The sequence below is a fragment of the Electrophorus electricus genome, chromosome 12 (assembly GCF_013358815.1).
Source record: "Electrophorus electricus isolate fEleEle1 chromosome 12, fEleEle1.pri, whole genome shotgun sequence".
Lineage (NCBI taxonomy): Eukaryota > Metazoa > Chordata > Actinopteri > Gymnotiformes > Gymnotidae > Electrophorus > Electrophorus electricus.
In genome coordinates this window covers 13,111,315-13,130,597 of record NC_049546.1, presented here as the reverse complement: position 1 = coordinate 13,130,597, position 19,283 = coordinate 13,111,315, and the positions used below count along the sequence as shown (strand labels likewise).

Below are 19,283 nucleotides of genomic sequence, written 5' to 3'. Positions count from 1 at the left end.
AGAGTTAAAATATTTAAAAAAGGTTTTTGTAATTTATAGAAAAACATTTCAAAATTGTGTCTGATAGTTAACTATATGCTTTGTATTTTTAGATGAATTGACATGTTGGACTATTCCTTTTATAAAATATAATTGCAATAATGCACATACTTATGGTAGCATGATTAGCTCATCATCTAAGGAACAGGTATTTGTAAACTCATTTGGAATAACCAATTTGGATACTCTGAAAAGGTGTCACATTTGTGAAGCTGTTAAGGCTTCTTTTTGGAATCCAAGATTTAGATGCAGTTTTGGTTGCCTTCAATGCATCAATGCTCTTTAGAATTCTTGATTTTTTCAGTTGTAGTGATTTTATTTCCTGTTGTAGAATCCTATAAAATGGTAAACCCGTTCATTTGTCTTTTTTTCTGGCTATTGTGTTGTGTGTGGAGTGTTGAGGAGAAGAGATTTCACAGGCTTCTACACCCATCTAAGATATGATATTTTGACAAAAATAAATGCTGTTGCATGTTACATATTTTGTAAAATGCTTTCCAGCTCTTGGACCTAGTCCCTTAAAGGATTTATCTGGTTTTAGGTAGTGATAAACATGAGACTTAATCTGACTGTGGTCTGGAAGAAAAAGTTGGATAAAAGCAGCAGGGTGTACATTAAAAAGTTTGGTTTTTATTCTGTCCATTTTTAGATTAAATCTTGCCATGTGGGAGATCCTGAGGATTTTCCAAGGTGGTGGGGAGAGATTAAAATCTGTAATAGAAGGATTCTTAGATTACATGCAAGTACAATGAAGCCCGCTATCATGAATATATCTGAAAAACGGACAGTGGTACACGTGGCAATTCACTCTGCACTGTCAGAGGTGGCTTTCTGCTATAGTGATTTTGTCCAATTTAATTTCTCATTTCTTGATTTCTTAAATTCAATAACACTTGTTTTTCCTTAGTTACAGGGTCCAAATCTGACATCAACATGGACACTAAGTCAAAGAAGACAAAGTCACCAGATTCTGGAGGCAGTAAAAGCAAGTTTGAAGTTTTTAAAATAACTTTTTTTTTTTTAAAGCACTTATACAATATTATAGTAATCCTTAAGTATCAGGTTTTCCAGGAGGAAATGAAGGCGGTTTCTGTGTCCTGTGGGTTATAAACAGCAGTGCAGATAGATTTGTGGAGTGCACTAGCATCTCATTTTGAAATGAATGTTGCAAATAGAGATTGTTTTTGATTTTGTTTTTTCTTCATCTACAGACAAGACCTTGTTTGTCTTTTAAGATGTAACCTTGCAAAATATAGCCTTCAGTCCTTATAGGTCACTCAGAGAGCACTTAAAGTAATTTTTAGCCGGTACAATAATAACAATTTAATTTCCTATATTCCTAATTCCTGCTGTAGTGAATCACCCTTAGAGGCCTACATAAGTTGTATGCACTCATCATTTAAATGTAGCGCAATGCAAACATGACTAAAATCTCTTGCATTTGGGTTTTCAGCATTTACAAATTCCGGGGAGATCGTGCTGGCATGGCCATGCAGGCGGGAGGCTGAATGCAGATCCCAAAAACGTGGTAAGTTTGTTATTTGAACTGTTAGAATAGCTCTTCAAACTTGTAGTTATGTGGCTATGTTTTACTCTATAAGACAAATGATAGAACAAGCAAACGTGATGTATCCTAACCAGTGACTTGTTTTCAGTACACCCAGCAAACACCCCCCTCCCCATTTTTTTTCTCTACTTTAGTTGCAAATGATTTTATCAATCTCAAGCTATAAATCTGAGCCAATTCTAGCACTAAAATGGGCAGATTTTTTTCTTAGAACTTGGCAATCACCAATGATGTAGAATAATAGATCAGAGGCCACATAGTCCAAGTTCAATATTTGATACACTTTATGCATAACAACAGAAGAAACGTTGCACTGGAAACAAACTGAATTTCTTCTGAAAGTGTGCTGTGACAACTAAGTGATGCCTGCCCTCTCTCATTCCTACCTCCATCAAGTTGCCTCATTGGATATGACCATGCACAGGTGTCGGCAGTTTTTAATTTGATTTTACTCTGTTCCTGTGCCATTCTGCCAGTGGCCCATTTTTATGTTACCATATTGACAGGATTAGAAGAGTTTACTCATATTTTCAAGACAGTCATGGCAGCAGGTGGTTTTGACAGAGTAAACAGCCTGGCTGGCACCGCACAGCGTGCAGGAGTGGACTCGGGGGAACGGGGGGGGGGTATCTGCGTGGGATGCCAGGCAACGTCTCTGCCACCACCTGCAGCGGCTGCTGGTACCATTGCCCTCTCCCCAGCCGGCCCATATGATGCTGCGTTGCAGTCTACGCCCCCTCCTCCCCCTCCCTCAACTGAATGCCCGTGCGGGGGCGGGCTCACAAGCGCTCCCCTCCCCCAAACTTTTAGATGTGTTGTTGAGCAGTGAGCATACCCACCACCATGCTGCATAAAAAAATAGAAGGCTTCATAGACGGGGGCGCTCTTTCACAGCTATAGCTGTGAAATCTTGCTGGTTTTGGGAATGCATAGCTGTCATTTTGATCCAAGCTTGGTATTTAGACGCTATACTACAGCAGTGGAAAACCTTCATTATTTCAGTCATACAGAAACTGAATAACTTCAGCTGGTGATCAGGCATTACTGAATGTACATCTTATATACAGTGCTCAATGAATGAATGAGTAAAACGTCTTTGTGCATAGTTTAGTTTGAAAACAGCTTCTAAATCCAGTTGTAGAGAACAGCTCAGAAAAAAAGCACATTTTTACTCTTCCACACAGCTTTATTGTCCCAGATCCAACCAATCAGCTAATTGTCAAGCCCTTCATGAATTGATTGAGGTGTGTTGGGGAAAATGGGTAAACTGCTCACTGCCACTGGCTCTACAGGGCAGGAATTTGAGTGGTCTAAAACAATTATAATGCAATTATTTTTATTGTACACACAATACCGATCCATCTGCTGAGTTGCTGGTGGCTCTAGGTCACTGTTTTGCTTTTGATAAATTATTTTAAGTGGTTTTTTTTTTTTTTTTTAGTGCATTCCAGGCTGAAGGGGTATAACATGCATGCATGTAGGTATGTATGTATGTATGTATGTATTTACTAACTATTGCTTTTTATTAATTTTTTTTTCTTTTGTCTTTCCCTAGCTGAAGGAAGTGAACTCAGCAAAGATTCTCTCAGCGATGGTATCATACGTGTGGCCTAAGGATCGGCCAGATCTGCGAGCACGAGTGGCCATTTCACTTGGCCTGCTGGCTGGAGCCAAGGTGGGTTGGCATTACCCAACATGGCAAAGGGGGATGATCATTGTTATGTCATTCCCACCATTGCCTTGGCAGTTGCAAGACCAATATTTGAGTCGTGACAACATGCCTAGCTTTAATTATCTCAATCCTGTGTGCTGTGCCAATGCCTCAGTCATTTCAAAGAAAGAGAAACCCTCCCAGCACCTTTTTCAGTAGCACTGCAAAATTTTCCAGTGTTGCCCGTGTAGCAGGGACTTGCTTAACAAGGAAAATTGTGTTTTGTTCTCCTTGTAATGATTCGTCACTAATTTGCACCCAAAGGAAGACTGATGGGTTCAAAGTGACCTACCCCTCACCCCCCGGTTTTCCTATTCTCACTCAACACTCTCGACACACGGCCGACCTGCAGCTAGCGAAAGCACATACGGCTTTCTGTGGTCCTCCATCCACAAGCCCGCTCATAGCCAGAGCACAGCGCGCCATACAATCCCATCGCTTTGCTCGAAAGATAATGAATCGGCCCTTGCCATGCCTCTGTCACGCAGACCCTTGGGCTTGACAGGAACCAAGGAGAGAATCAGTTGGTGTCGCTCTGCCCCAGGGGGATATCCTGCCCGTGCCCGCCTTATCTCCAGCTGTAGTTCGGGAGTGGTCGAATCTGGAAGCCCAGATAAAGATTGACAGGTGTGCCATGCACAGATAACCCCCATCCGTTTCATCAGCCTGTCTGAGCCAGCGCCACCTTATCGCACTGGGCGGAATTGAACGTGGCAAAGAATGAGCCACCATGCTGCGTCATCGTTAAAGCTAAGAATTGCACAGAGATGGGGGGGAAAAAGCTCTCAGAATCCTCTGAGTAATGGCGAATTTCTTTGGTGTCATTTGTCCCTACCAAGGTTATTCTTGTGCCAACCCGTCCAAGATGTCTGATTGGTAATTAAAGCTGTTTGGGATGGAAGCAGCCCCTGATGTGCTCTATATGGAAAAGGGCATGGCCGTAGACGGCTGGGCGTAGTGAAGAGAGACTGAAGTTATTAGTGAGGTGTTGACACTTCATTCTCTCTCTCTCTCTCTCTCTCTCTCTCTCTCTCTCTCTCTCTCTCTCTCTCTCACAAATTGGTCTATATTGCTGTAAATGGTAAATCACAAATCTTTGCCTTCCCCTGCCATGTTACATGCCTTTGTTGCATGAACTGGCTCGTTACCTTAAAGCACCATTGTAACATCTTGTGTGTTATCGTAATCACAGTGTAGTGGTTTTGCAGCCATTTTACACCAGTGGCAGAAATTAAAGCAGGAAAATGGAGGGGTTGGGCCCAAAGTCTGGCCTACCTGCATTCGCCTAAAGCTCCATCCCTCACTGGTCTAGCAGCATGGGAACTAAGGGGTTAAACCAAAGTGCAGTGGCGGGTGGGGGGCAGATGAAGGGGAAATGGCATCCTGCACCCACTCCGGCCTGTCTAATGTGCTGCGGCGTTCAGCACGGCAGCCGAGCAGCTGTCCCCAAGCTTTTAATTAGCTTTAATAACCATTTCAATTCCATTAGTGGATGCATCAACCAACTCATTTTCAGATCTGTCTGGAGGAGCGCACACAAAACAGTCTGCCCCTAATGCAGTGCCGCAGCGGCGTCTCGGCACCCTCTCGCCCATCTGCATGCTTCTGGAGCTTACTCCCTCTCTCCCTCTTTGTTTCTCTTCCTATTTCTTTTTTTGCTGTTCTCTTTTTGTTTTTTTTCTTTTCATTTATCCTCCAGATCACCAGTGTGACTGTGCCCTTCATGTTTAAATATGCGGTAGACAGCCTGAACCAGATGTCGGGACCCATGTTGAACCTGAGCGATGCACCAAACACAGTGGCGACCATGGCAACGGCCGTTTTGATTGGCTGTAAGTACCTTTGTCCCCCCATCCCCCACCTCTCTTGGCAGGTGTTTGACTTCATCTCGGGAAGCATGCCACGTATTATGAGCCAGGTGACCTTTTTCAGGAAAGATTCCTATCAATATTGCTTTTAAACCTTTTGTCATCTTTGTGATGACTTGACACATCTGTTGCTACATCTGTTAATTCAATTTGTCCTTTGTTGTTGTTGTTTTAATGTGCAATAGGAGGGATTTAATGTAGACTCACTTTTGATGCTGTTGACTAACGGTAACGCATTACCTCTCGGAGTGGGAGACTTCAGATACGGTTCCAAATCAATAACACCTGCCTTATGAGCCACACACTCTTGCTAACACTCTACCTTTGTCGCTCTGATCATATTTCTGTTGCCTTTGCAGCTGCCCTTTTAAACTTTCATGAACAGCTGTCCCTGAGCTAGTGGTAGCTAGCTCAGTGGTTAAGGTTCTCAACGTGCCCCATCATTGGCAAGTTGTCACTGTAGGGCCCCTGAGCAAGGCCCATAACCCTCAATTGCTCAAGTTGTATTCAGTCATAATTGTAAGTCGCTTTGGTTAAAAGTGTCAGATAAATGCTTTAAATGTAAAAATGTAAACACGGTGGTACAAAACATTTTGTCCCTCTGCAGTGAAATACAATCTAAGCAATGAGCCCAGGGCCACAAAATAACAAGAAAATCCATCATAAAATTGGTCTACAAGGCACCGGCCTTACAAAACAGTGTCGTTGTCAAAACAAATGGTGCCTGGTTGCCTGCATTAAAACCCTAGGCCATGGTTTGAGCAACCATCCAAGAGAACGCAGGTAACACACCTGGGGGCATGCCATGACCGACACCCTCTTCGAATTTTAAAAGTGCACACTCGTGCACTGTTGTCCGAAGAAAACAAAACTTAATGAGTAATAGGAACCACTCACAGTCATTGTACCATGTAGTCAAAATGTACTCCCCTCCCTGTAGCTGCGGATTTAATGAGCCCCATTAGATCCTGTGCACACACACCATTAATTGGAGCTCTCTGAGTGAATCTTGGCAGATAGGATATTTTTCTGCCGTAAGCCACGACTTACCTGAGCAGAATTGGCCTTGGTGGATGCTGTGTGCAAGATTCAAAAGATTGAATGCCGAGGGCAAAAGGATTTATTCCGCTAGTACAGAATTCATATTCTGGGGCAAAGAAGTGTTTGTGCTTGCAGTGCAATAATGCTGTTTCAACACTACAGTGCCTTTGCTGTTTATCATGGTGCAAGTAAGAGTCCATGTGAAGGGCTGAACCTGGACACTTACTCCAACATGTTTGTATAGTAAAATTTTTATTACATAGAAAATGGCCCCACTGTTTGTTATGTTTGTGGTTATGTTTTAATTCATGATGTAATAAGTGTCTGGTGAGGCCCAAAGGATTTGAGACGAGGAGGGGTTTGACAACATTTGTGAAGTGACTGTAGTGCTTTAGTGAGCCTGAAGCTCACTAAAGTGAGTGCCCGCAGAGCAAGTCACTGCGGTTCCATCCTCACCCCCCCCCCCTTTTTTTTTTGGCATGTGAAGAATCTCTTGGACATGGTTTCATACTCATTCATTCACATTTAGAATAAAAATAAAATTCTCCATAAATACTGAAATACCTTTGGTGCTTTGCATCACTGGCACTATGCATCTTTCTTTTCTAAACAAAATCAAAAGTTGCATACCGTCCTAGCAATGGAATGGTAACATCCCACCCTGATGAGAGTACACATGAATTCATGTTGCTGTGTGTGTCTGTGTGTCTGTGTGGGGGGGGTTGCGTGCTCATGCGCATGCGTCCCAGATGGAGTGTCACGAGCTGGCACAGCGCTCTTCAACGAACTGCGGAACGCCGTGTTTGGCAAGGTGGCGCAGAGCTCCATCCGGAGGATCGCCAAGAACGTCTTCCTGCACCTGCACAACCTGGACCTGAGCTTCCACCTGAGCCGGCAGACAGGCGCGCTTTCCAAGGCCATTGACAGGGGCACACGTGGCATCAGCTTCGTGCTTAGCGCCCTCGTCTTCAACTTGGGGCCCACTGTCTTCGAGATGGCACTGGTCAGCGGCATCCTGGTCAGTGCCACCTCTTTGCTCTACCCGAGGTTGCTGTGAAAAAGGATGATAAGCTCAGAGTCTTAAGGCTTCAGTAATGCTCAATTTGGTGTGCAGGTCAAGTGCAATAATTTGACCAATGCTGAGCTTTGAGATTTCATTGTGTCTTGATAAAATGGACGTAGCTTTGCACATGATTTAGACTGAAAACAATTACTTGAGGCAAAATTTGATTTACAAATTGCCATTTACTTTAGATGTAGTCGATCAGCTAAGATATGTTTATTGCCTAAATTTTGTTTCTTTCTTTTTTGGCCATGAGGCTAATGTGGCTAGCAAGTAACATAAACTTAAGGGCACCAAATGAACATGATGCAGCTTGCCCAGTAGCGCAATTAACCTCATGTTCACATTTTTGTTGGAAGTCCCTCAAAGCTGCCTGAATGATGACTGAAATGTTAACTTCAGATGCAGCTGTACTTACCCATTTGTGACACTCAATTTAATGGGCATAATAACTAAACAGAAGTATGGGAACTGAAGTGTGAAGTGACTACTGCCTCCTTTTGAGCCAGGTGGACATGGCTGAAGTAGATGTATTCTGTGAACTCAAACCTGTGCGATTGCATCTTAAGTTTTAATGAAATGCTGTTGCTCTTCCTCTCTTTGGCAGTATTATAAATGTGGCGGCCAGTTTGCGCTCGTCACTCTGGGGACCTTATCAGCTTACGCTGCGTTCACCATTACAGTAACACAGTGGAGGTACGGTTTCAAAGCTTGCTCCTCTTTTGTTTGTTTGTGGCTCTTCCGTTGTGTTTGCATGTATGAAGCTTTTCAATAAATAGTTACCATCACAACCTAACTCCATAACCCACAGCTAGGGTACAGCTGTGCTTGGGAAACAACCTCACAGGCTACTAGAAAGTCTGGAGATATTTTCTCTGCCCATGAGTCCTGCTGCTTATGTTTACCCGCCACTCCGTATTTTCTTTCAGAACCCGCTTCAGAATAGAAATGAACAAGGCAGACAATGAAGCGGGCAACGCAGCTATCGACTCTCTCCTCAATTACGAGACCGTTAAGGTGAGACCACCACCCTGTCCCATTTGCTTCTTGGTACAGATGTTTACCGTCTGTAATATTGTGCTTAATTAGCACTCTGAATCTTGGCCTAAGCTCAGCTCCGAATTCATTTGATGGGAATTTATTGCTGGGGAAAAGTTTCCTTGTATGGCGCTACATTAAAGAAATTTGTCCACAAATCTGCTTTCAGGATCTAGAGAGAGTATGAAAAAGAAAGTGTTTTGGGGGGGTTTTTACCTGATTTCAGCTAGGCTTCTCAAAATCGCAGCCACGTTGGTGTTTGGCAGTATCCGTTCGTTGTTCTGGTGAATGTGTTGCCACTCTTTCTTCCCCCCTTTCTTCCATCTCAGCTCATTTTTCCCCCTTTCATTTGCCCTTGTTGTTAAGCACAGGCATATTTTATGTACAGGTCTATTTTGTGACATTGCAGCTGGTTTTACTATCACTGTAGGCCAGTGTGCATACATAATTAGATCTCCACCCACTCAAAATCCGTTCCACTCTCGCAAAACTCTTGCATTTGAGCACACCACTCTCTCTCTCTCTCTCTCTCTCTCTCTCTCTCTCTCTCTCTCTCTCTCTCTCTCTCTCTCTCTCTCTTACCGTATGTTTGTCTCTCCTCCAGTCTGCTAAACACACTTCCTGACAGCAGAGAAACTGCTTATGAATCTCCTCTGCACGCTACATGCTCCCCGATACCTTTTGCTCCCATAGATAATTGGCACAGGGTCGCTCTTGCTTGGTTTGACACTCTCTAATGAAATATTCAGATTGTCATTACAGTCCAGGAGACTTGTCTGTTTGATCACGTCGCCAAAGACACTGCCGCACACACGGGTGACGCGCTAATGAGCCCAAGCCACTCCTCTCTCAGTGCGCCGTAAAAGAGGGGTCACAGAATGGCATCAGCACTACGGCGAGAGGCCAGTGTGGACCACTGGGGTCCCTTTCTCTCATTCACACCAGCGCTTTTTGTAATCCCATCTGTCACCAGCAGTCATCCAGATGAGACGGATGCATTTAGTGAGACGTTTTTATCGCCTCCCCTCCATTCATCACATTTCAAAACTAATTAATTTAGTTGTGACGCAGTTCTATTTTTGAATGCTAGCATGGAGGAAGACATTGATTGTCTCCTTATGTTTATGCTGCCTTCTGCATTCTGTATCTTGCACTTATTTCTGTAGCACAGTGCCTTCTCTAAGTCTCTGCCAAAAGGTTTTTGTTCTGTTTTACACGGTGGATCATTTAATATTCTGGTAGTTCAGCAGCATCTGAATGTATGTTTGAAACTGGAGAGTGCAAATCTATATTATTTCCTGAAATCCAAGCACTCAAACAGACTGCTGTGTAAAGGCAACGGGGTGTTCTGATACTGGTCAGTGGTAACAGTGCCAGATATTCAGGTACTATACAGGTCTTTGCCCCTTCACTTAGTGTTGGGCAATAAGTGAAGTCTGTTGTGAGAATAAGAAGCTGGAGTGTTTTGAATAATTGATTTTGTTTTTTTGTTTTTTTTTCCCCCATGTATCCAAACAGCATTTCTTTGCTTTATGGAGAAATCTAACCCTGAATATGTTTCACCCTCTTCCACTGAATGTCCTTTCCTTTTAGCTTTTGACTAGGCCACCCTCCTTCGCGTTCTCTCTGCTCATTTCATTCTCCCCTACCTTCAGTACTTCAATAATGAGAAATATGAAGCGGAGAGATACGACGGCTTCCTGAAAGTCTACGAGTCCTCTTCGCTGAAGACTACCTCTACTCTGGCCATGCTGAACTTTGGACAGAATGCCATCTTTAGTATTGGCCTTACAGCTATTATGGTGCTTGCTAGCAAGGGCATCATGGCAGGTGAAAATCAGTATTACACTTACTAATATGCATGGACTTGGGAAAATCCATCAGTATAGCTAATTTGTGTAATATTGTCTGTGTGTATGTGTTGGTGTTTTTATATATATATATATATATATATATATATATATATATATATATATATATATATATATATATATATATATATATATATATATATATATAAATAAAAATAAAAATCTCAGTATGCCACACTGCTGCAAACTAGGTTTTCACTGTCTGTTATTGCTTGTGCTATAGGAAGCATGACTGTGGGAGACCTTGTCATGGTCAATGGGCTCCTCTTCCAGCTCTCATTGCCCCTCAACTTCTTGGGCACAGTGTACAGAGAGACCAGACAAGCCCTCATTGACATGGACACCCTCTTTACTCTGCTCAGTGTCAACACCAAAATTAAGGTAGATTCACTTTGTTGGACATTTCATAGCACTTCTTCCTCAGGAATCACACATTTTACTGCAATAGTTATGTATTGTAACCTTATGAATTTGCACAATTTGCTTTCTTATTTATTTTCATTGCTGTAATCTGTTTTGCTTTTTTTTTCTGCCTTTGTCCATGCCGTTGGTGATATTGATGGGGGATGGGGAGGATTGGCGATGGGGGGGGAAAGGGGGTTGGAATGCATTTGAGCTTGATGAAGCTTATTCTTCATTTGACTAATTCTGTATGCAGCCTGTAATTACTGTGAATCAAACCTGTCCAGTTGTTCCCAGTGATCAGTAATGGTTTTCACCGAGGATTTCTGCATGACTGAACAGCCCATCAAGCCATTACTGGGGACTCTTAATTTGATTTCTCAAATAACGTGGCCGTATGTAGAATTAGTGTAAACTTGTTGAGTACTTCTGTTGTACCAAAAACGTCGGGCTGTCTGGCAGTCTTCAGTTTCCAGACTTGGCCGTTTTTGCTGCTAAAATATGCATGAGACAAATGTCTGGTTTCACGTGACCTCTTTACAAAGATGTCAGGAGGTTTTGATTACTATATGCCGAGCGTGTTTCAGAGAGCTGAACGTCCTTTATTTGGGTTAATGTATTGTGAAATTACATTAATAAATGTATTCTATAACATGTTTAACAAGTGCAATAGAGCTGTGTTTTTTTGTTTTTTTTTTCTCAATTCTAAGTGGAGGCATCAGTAACATACTGTATTATTTTGGGCTCATACTCATTTGGACCATCCACAATATCTTGCAAATAACAAATCTTTCCCAGACTGGTTATGTATGACTAACTCCAAAATGCTCAGCCTAATCAACAGATGTCAGACTTACTGAAACAATAGGCCTAAGGCTGAAAAATGCCAAGCTATCCCCTTTCTGGTGCTTTAATGAACGACTGCCTGGTTTTTCACCCACTAAAATAATCCTCTTCCTCATCTGCTTTGTGTCTCAAAGGAGAAAGAGCTGGCCCCTTCGTTACTAGTTACGCCTCAGGAGGCCACCATCAGGTTTGAGGATGTCTACTTTGAGTACTTGGAGGGACAAAAGGTCCTCAACGGGGTTTCCTTCGAAGTGCCTGCTGGAAAGAAGGTTGCTATTGTGGGTGGCAGTGGATCTGGGTAAGTGCACAGGGGGAAAGCACAGCTATGGGAATTGCTGCTCTATGGCATTTGCTTGATAGTTTGATAAACATCTCTCAACCCCCCCCCCCCCCAATAGGAAGAGCACAATCATGAGGTTACTGTTTCGGTTCTACGAACCCCAGCAAGGCAACATCTATATTGCGGGTCAGAACATTCAGGATATTAGTTTGGAAAGTCTGAGGAAAACGTTGGGTGTAGTGCCCCAGGTGAGCGCCTGTTTCAAGCAATCGGTTTGGTTTCACACTCTTGTTCCTGGATTACTCTTGCTGCGCACATTTGAGTGTTTTTCCTGCTTCCCTACACACTTATGAAGAGCTTATTATATTGCTAACGTCTTAAATCACCTAAGTGAGAACAGAAAAAAAACAGTGTAGAGGAATTAAGTGATGAGGTTTGGGGGAATACTGACCTGCAAATAAAATTACCTCACCTATATAATTCATGAAATTTCCTGAAGCCTACTATCTAACTGTTGCAGCATTTAACTGATTTTTCACTGTATACTACATGAAATAATTTACTGAATATTTTTTCTCCACATCCTGTAAATATTACCTGACTTGGTATTAAATATGTTATTGATCAGTTAAATATAGTTTTAACCTCACCAAAAGACAGATTTGTGCAAATCTGTTTCCTGCTTGGGGCTTCAGGATGCTGTCCTCTTCCACAACACCATCTACTACAACCTGCAGTATGGCAACATCCATGCCTCGCCCGACGAGGTGTACCGGGTGGCCAAGCTTGCCGGCATCCACGACGCCATCCTCAGAATGCCTCATGGCTATGACACACAGGTCGGAGAGCGAGGTCTCAAGCTCTCAGGTACATGAAATATCCAGTTGAAGTTCCGGTTGATTGTTTGAAGAATAATCCACTCAAACAGTGAGGGAGGCTGGTGGGGGAGCTGATATTTATAATGAGAAATGAGAGGTGCTATATAAAATTGTTATTGTTAATAATAATAATAATAATAATAATAATATTATTATTATTATTATTATTATTAACAACAATAGTATTCCATGAGTGTAAACTTGCCCTGTGGTACATTTTGGTCTTTCTTACTAGTGTTAATATTGGGGTGATGAACTAGTTCATACCAAAAAGGTGTGTTTACATACATGTCTGTACACATGTTTTTGTAAATGTGCCTGTATATATATTTTTATTTTTATAACCAGTGTAAGATGCTGTCAGAGGTAGAGGTGTACTTTGATAGATGGGTATCCTTGTTCTGTATTCTACTGGTAAATGACAATTACATTAATTGAAATAAATATTACTGACTTTTTTAGATGCTCTGTTTGTTTACATTGAGCGTTATTGAACTGAAAATTAATTTTAGTAAAATGGAGATGAGCCATGCCTGTAATTTGGAAAATCCTATATACTTAATGTTGGTAAAATTTTGGAAGTAGTCCAGTTTGAAATGAAATTTCTAAACTTTAAGCATGTTTGTTGATTTCTCATCTGCACTGTAAAGTAATAATAATCAAAGCCATGCATCCATACATACACACACGGGAAGTACTTAGATAGTGGATAGTAATTCAGGTTGGAAAAAAAAACACCTAAATGTTATAAAAAAACGTCTATAAAAAAACATCTCTTGCTATTGGGCTTTTCCTGTCTCCAAGGTACCCCAAGTAGTCCTGCACAAATGTGGCTGTTGCCCTGCATGAATTCCTGAATTACTGAATATTTCAGCTATCTTCTTGGGCAGCCAATTAATTGTGTTAATACGGCTAACATACTAACCCTGTGTTATTGCAGTATTTATGGGAAGTGTAGCAAATGACTGTCACAAAGGTTGGGCTACTATGTTTCTGCACCTGTAGTTACTCTGATATTCTAGAACTATTCAGGTCCGGTACATTTTACAATGATTTTATTATTGCCATTGAAAGTCGTTTAATATGTATAACTCAATATATATCTGTAGTTATCTTTAAGTATAACAAACACAATGCCTTTTGATTTGCACCAATATTGATGAGCTCAGCAGTGTTCCTGACTCATGACAGGTGGAGAAAAGCAGCGTGTGGCCATCGCCAGGGCAATCCTGAAAAACCCTCCCATTCTACTCTATGATGAGGCCACTTCATCACTAGACTCTATTACTGAAGAGGTGAGGAGCCAGGGCATCTTTTACTTGGTTTTCCTTAGACTCAAGCTACCTTTTTGGAGCACTGATTGACAGCTTGATCTCTACTATAGCATTTTAACATTTAATTTAGATTTTTAATGTATGTAACAAAAATATGACAATTTAGGTCACTATTTCAACAAAATTGCATAGAATTGTTGTAATGGCTATGTGATACACAAACTACATTTATAAAATAGTTAGTGTCTGTTTTAATGATCAGATATTTCAGGAAATGTGATTAAAAGTACAGAGCACAAACTATCTTCTCCCTGTACAACTAGATCAGTTTTTTTTGCCCTTGTGGACTTTTTCATATGGATATTTACACTCAAAGAGGAAGCTCAATTATTTTTATGAGGATGAGGCTTTATTGGTTATTACAAACACAGGAGATATTTGCTTTGAAGCCTTTCACATGTTATTTATTTATTTATTTTTTCCATGGCTGTATCATGTCAAATGGAAGTCCTCATATAAATCCTGTCAATCATATCGGTGCTAGTTATTACAAAGGAGCAGGGAAGTATCCCCATCATGAGCCAAACAAGCTCTTGTTGAAACATCACTGGAGGGGTGAAAGGATTGTAATTTTTCTAAATTTGCCATGATTTAGGAAATGATTTTATTGCTTCCATATGTTGTTGCTTTTCAGAACATTCTGAGTTCAATGAAAGAAATGGTGAAAGACAGAACATCTGTCTTCATTGCCCACAGACTGTCCACCATTGTCGATGCAGATGAGATTATTGTGCTGAATCAGGTAAAATCACTTGCACGTTACAACAAAAATTATAATATACACATTAAATCAGTGCATTTAGTTGAGAACCCAATAAACAGTAGGATTCATTTTAAACTGTTTTTCATTAGCCTTTAAAGTAATCCTTTTTAAAGTAATCTGATTGGTTCTTTAAGAAGGTTCTTGGCTCATATGAAGTTGAAACACTTCTGTGTGTCAGTTGCTTCTGCCTGATTTATTCCCCTTTCTTTTAGAAGTGTTCGTTCAGAACTCTAAATAATTAAGCACTTGTAATTGTTCTCTTAGTTTGCCAACAGTGAGATTTGGAGAAATCCAGTGTACTGTTGTGTTAATTAATGACAGAAGTCCATTCTTATGATCAAGATCTAGCATAAACCATAGAATTCACGGACATTTTGATAAGAGCCTGCTTAGCTGGCTGGGCTACTTAATGAAGCCAGGATTTAATATGATTCGGGGCAAACAATGTCTCCTTTTCTTCCTCAATGGTGCGGCAGTGCTTAGCACAAATGGCTTTGAGCCGAACGCTGTGCTTTCGATTGAGGCGACCCCTCAAGCTTGGTTATGGGTGACCATTAAGAGGCGGAGGAACCGTTTCCATGAATCCCCATGGCCTTCCCTCCTCCACTGGCCGAGTAGGCTGAGCCATCCAGCGCGCCCGTTGCTTTCACTCTGGGCACCATGGTGAAAGGAAGAACCCGTGGAACATTCTGGCTGCCTCTGATACAGCCATCTTCCATTGTGGTGGTGGAGGGAGCCCAACACAGGCCCTATGAAACCTTTTCATTAGCGAGCAGTTCAAGCCTGCAGCGACCTGGCATACACACACACACACACACACACACACACACACACACACACACACACACACACACATGCAGATACGTGTGTCTGAGGTGTTCAGCAGTGTCATTGGTGCTCAGGAGGAGAAAGGGGTTTGGGGGAGGGGGGTTATGGAACTCATTAAAATAATGAGTGGAAGTGCCTCTCGCCTGCTGCTTCATGACACAGACACCTCTGTCCGTCTCCCTCGGGTGGAGGACCTTTTCCGATGGCTGAGGCAAGCGTGGGCACCACCAACTGGCAGACATGTGATTAAAAAGCCATGGGTCATGTCGTTGCCTTGCCAGTAGGGTCGGGAAAACGGCCTCGGACCAGTATCACATGGGGGAGGGGAGGTGGGATGCTTTCTCCACAAGCGTTTACCTCCTGGTGTCCCTCAAATGGGTCGTAACAGTGGCTTCTGCTGCAAACTGCATGTCCGCTAAAAGCATGGCTGTCGCTTTGGCGCGTCTTTCTTGGCCAGGATTGGCATTGGAGCTGTGGCAGTAACTATAAAACAGCCTGGAGACATATTCCGTTGCCATTGTGCAAGCTAATTTCATACTTTTGCTTTGTTATTGGCAGTCTTTGAAGACCCAGTGCTGTGTGCGCGCCCACACACAGCCTGTGTGCCTGTTCAGGGCCACTGTGTGCTCTCTCTCTCGCTCTCTCTGTTTTACCCACATGCGCCTTCCATCCCACCCCTCCTCCCTTCTTTGGTTCATCTGCTGCCCCTCGTCTCATTGCTGATCTGCCTGGTGCTCCTGCTTGCCTCCAGTTTGTGTCCAGCGGCACTGGTAGCCTGCTCACTCACTAGCAGCATTTATCTGCATTTAAGCCTCTGGATCCCTGTCGATGCTGCTCACATGAATGGCGCCATAATATCCTCATGCAGTCTTCTCAAACAATCCCAAGACAGAGCCTGCGTAAGCCGCCAGATTGTGCGTGTGCGTGCAGGCATGTATGTGTGTGAGCATGCATGTGCTTGCGAGCGAGACTTTGAGCATAGCTTTTGTTTATCGTTTACAGCAGTATAAGGAACCAGTAGCTCTATGTCACAGTAGTGCAGGCTACTCCCGTGCTTGAGCACGGCTGTCATGACAGCTGTGGTGAAAAATAGACATTGTAAATTGTCATTAACCTTGCCTGCTCTCCAGGTTTAATTGTGAGTTAATGTTCTCTCTCTCTCTCTCTCTCCCTCCCTCTCTCCCTCTCCCCCCTTCACGCTCTCTTTTCGGCACCCTCTTAACCCTCCCCCTGATCCTCTGACCCCTCTGCTCTTTCTCACCTTTGTGCTGGCGAGCGCAGGGGAAGGTGGCTGAACATGGCGACCACCACACACTCCTGAGCACGCCGGGCAGCCTCTACGCAGACCTGTGGCACACGCAGAACAGCAGAGCTCTGGGCATCGACGGCGACAGCCGGCCCCAGGCCCGGGCCGAACACGCTTCCCAGAAGGAAGAGGAGCGACGAAAGCTGCAGGAGGAGATCCTGAACAGTGTAAAGGGCTGTGGCAACTGCTCCTGCTAACACCCACACAGACACCCCCCCCCCCACACACACACACACACGCCCACGTGCACAAAAAAAGCTCTCCAGGCAGTCTGACAATGTGGAGACTTTGCTGCACACAGGTAGTCCTGCCCTACCCTACTTTCTAAGGATTGCTTTGCAGGTTGGAGACAGGGCAAGAGGGCAGCTTAGGGCTGTTTGCTGTCCTGCTTCCCCCGAAACATGAGTGAATTCAACCCAGAGTCCACGAGTCTTGGTGGTGTTGACCTATTTTGATTCAACAGGATTCTTTGGCATTCTAAACTAACCATGGCATTTTGCACATTTATATGTGCACTAACTAAGACACATGCCTTTCAGTTGACACTATCATGGTGTTTGAATTCCTTTTAAATGATTATTTTTTCATGTGGCTAGATAGCTGTTTTTATCATCGATGTGTACATATTTAATATAATATATGATTGGTTTGTACATGCATGGAAAGTCATGGTACAGAAGTGGATGTGTTTTGGGCTTTTGTAAGTAAAGCATAATTACTCTATTGAAAAAGAACACCTTATATACTTTATATTGTTGACACCTTGCAAAATATTTTGTGCTACATTTTGTGAAATCAGCTCTTTTAAAAACACTGAAAAGTAAAATATGAATTAAAGCTTTTGTCAGCAGGAGGATTTAAAAATAAAAAATAAAAAAGATATTCCAGTTTGTGTGCCTATAGTGATTGTTCATTGCACACTGGTGGCAGATATGACACCATCCTTGATTTGGTCACGCTTAGCAGTTTTCAACATAATTGTTATTTATCCAGCAGCTGATTTTTTTCACATTGGGCTTGTTTTATTTATGCATATATTAAACTATCTTGACCAGTTAATGTGTCATTTAAGCATCCTTATTGAGACTGCATTATGATTTTTTTTGCCCCTTATTTGTCATGCCCAACTTTACTGATCTGTCAATTCATTTTTAAAAAGTATATATATGTATAATATATGCTATAAAGGACAAAAGTGATTCAAGTGGCTGGAAAATATCAAATGTTTTGGTGTTCAGTTATGTCTGTCTAGCTTAGTTCACCAAGATATAATATCCTAAATGTATGTAGGTGAACAAGTACGTGGACATAAGTTGTCATCTGAACAGTTGCCCCCCATTACATTCTTGGACATAAAAGATAGAAGCAAAAGTGGCTGGGGTGTGGACAAATGAAAATAAGAAATCAAATAAATATGACAATTAAGGCCAAATGTGTTGATTTGATTTGTCATGAAAGTGTGTCACTATAGCTTATGACTGATGTATAAATGGCATCTAAAGTCTAATTTGGAAGCCTTTGGATTGTTTAGGTTTGAAGCAGGACATTATTACACTAGATGTCTGGTGTAATCTTATTGCGTGCATGTTTATGAATGAATATGCTTGTTTAAAGATGCTGCAATTAGCAGTTTACTTAACAATTTATTCTACATGGATAAAACTTATTTAAAAACCGCACCCATTTCACAATTATTTTTGAAATGTACTTTAACCAAATAACTCAAACCTAATCTGTCTAATTAGATTTTAATTACAGTTTAAATGAATTATTGTCTTATAAGCTATACATGCACTCACCAGTAAACAAATTAATGAGATGGACTCATAATGATTGTTACTGGAGTCATTGTTCTGCCTTTCTAGTATTGGAGGCAGTTAATGTGCATACATAGTCAGATATTGGCTTCTAAATTAAATGAAATCTTAAAACTGCTAATGACAGCCACATTTAACCCAGTCCGGTAAATGAAAACCCACTCCCTAACTTTGAAATAACCTTCACAGATTTTGACTGTAAAACAGCATTACAGCACCCATCCCCTTCCTCTTTTTTTTTTTTTTAATCTAATCTTTAAAGCTTTTTGCAAAGCAGGTGTTTTTGATATGCACTCTTTCAGCTGAACTGCTGCATTCGGCCCCTCTTACTGATGCTCAACTCTGCAAATGTAAGCTTGAAGTTCTTCACTGGGCAGTTTCTGGGCGCATAAAAGACACACTACCTCCCTCTCTACAGTTGTTCAAGCAGCAAACAATACAGGCGCCTTTGTTTTGACCCAAGCTGTTCTCAGCAGTTAAGCCCAAACCCCTCCCCTTTTTCCTGCTAGTATGACTCAATCCTGCTGTTGAAATTGTTTAAATACTGAACTATGAGGTTTCTGTATATGTTAATAAACCATGAATTGTATTAACATATTCTGTGCTGCTGGCCAGCTTGCAGAAATTAGAT

The 19,283-nt window shown here is 42.0% G+C and overlaps 1 protein-coding gene across 2 annotated transcripts in view; it reads left to right on the top strand.

The window, feature by feature from the left end:
- abcb7 (ATP-binding cassette, sub-family B (MDR/TAP), member 7) overlaps positions 1–18,261 on the top strand; it is a 23,213-nt gene extending 4,952 nt beyond the window's left edge. Inside the window, exons 2-16 of one of the 2 annotated variants that reach the window (XM_035532108.1) lie at positions 953–1,024; positions 1,493–1,567; positions 3,162–3,281; positions 5,017–5,149; positions 6,976–7,244; positions 7,897–7,985; positions 8,219–8,306; positions 9,983–10,157; positions 10,422–10,579; positions 11,581–11,744; positions 11,845–11,974; positions 12,422–12,593; positions 13,796–13,899; positions 14,573–14,680; positions 16,811–18,261. In XM_035532108.1, coding sequence (XP_035388001.1) covers positions 953–1,024; positions 1,493–1,567; positions 3,162–3,281; positions 5,017–5,149; positions 6,976–7,244; positions 7,897–7,985; positions 8,219–8,306; positions 9,983–10,157; positions 10,422–10,579; positions 11,581–11,744; positions 11,845–11,974; positions 12,422–12,593; positions 13,796–13,899; positions 14,573–14,680; positions 16,811–17,032 — 2,079 coding nt within the window. In that variant the 3' untranslated portion in view covers positions 17,033–18,261. Of the gene's footprint in view, positions 1–946; positions 1,025–1,492; positions 1,568–3,161; positions 3,282–5,016; positions 5,150–6,975; positions 7,245–7,896; positions 7,986–8,218; positions 8,307–9,982; positions 10,158–10,421; positions 10,580–11,580; positions 11,745–11,844; positions 11,975–12,421; positions 12,594–13,795; positions 13,900–14,572; positions 14,681–16,810 lie in introns of both variants that reach the window. The other variant, XM_035532107.1, reaches the window with a different exon arrangement.
- The last annotated feature ends 1,022 nt before the right edge of the window (positions 18,262–19,283 follow it).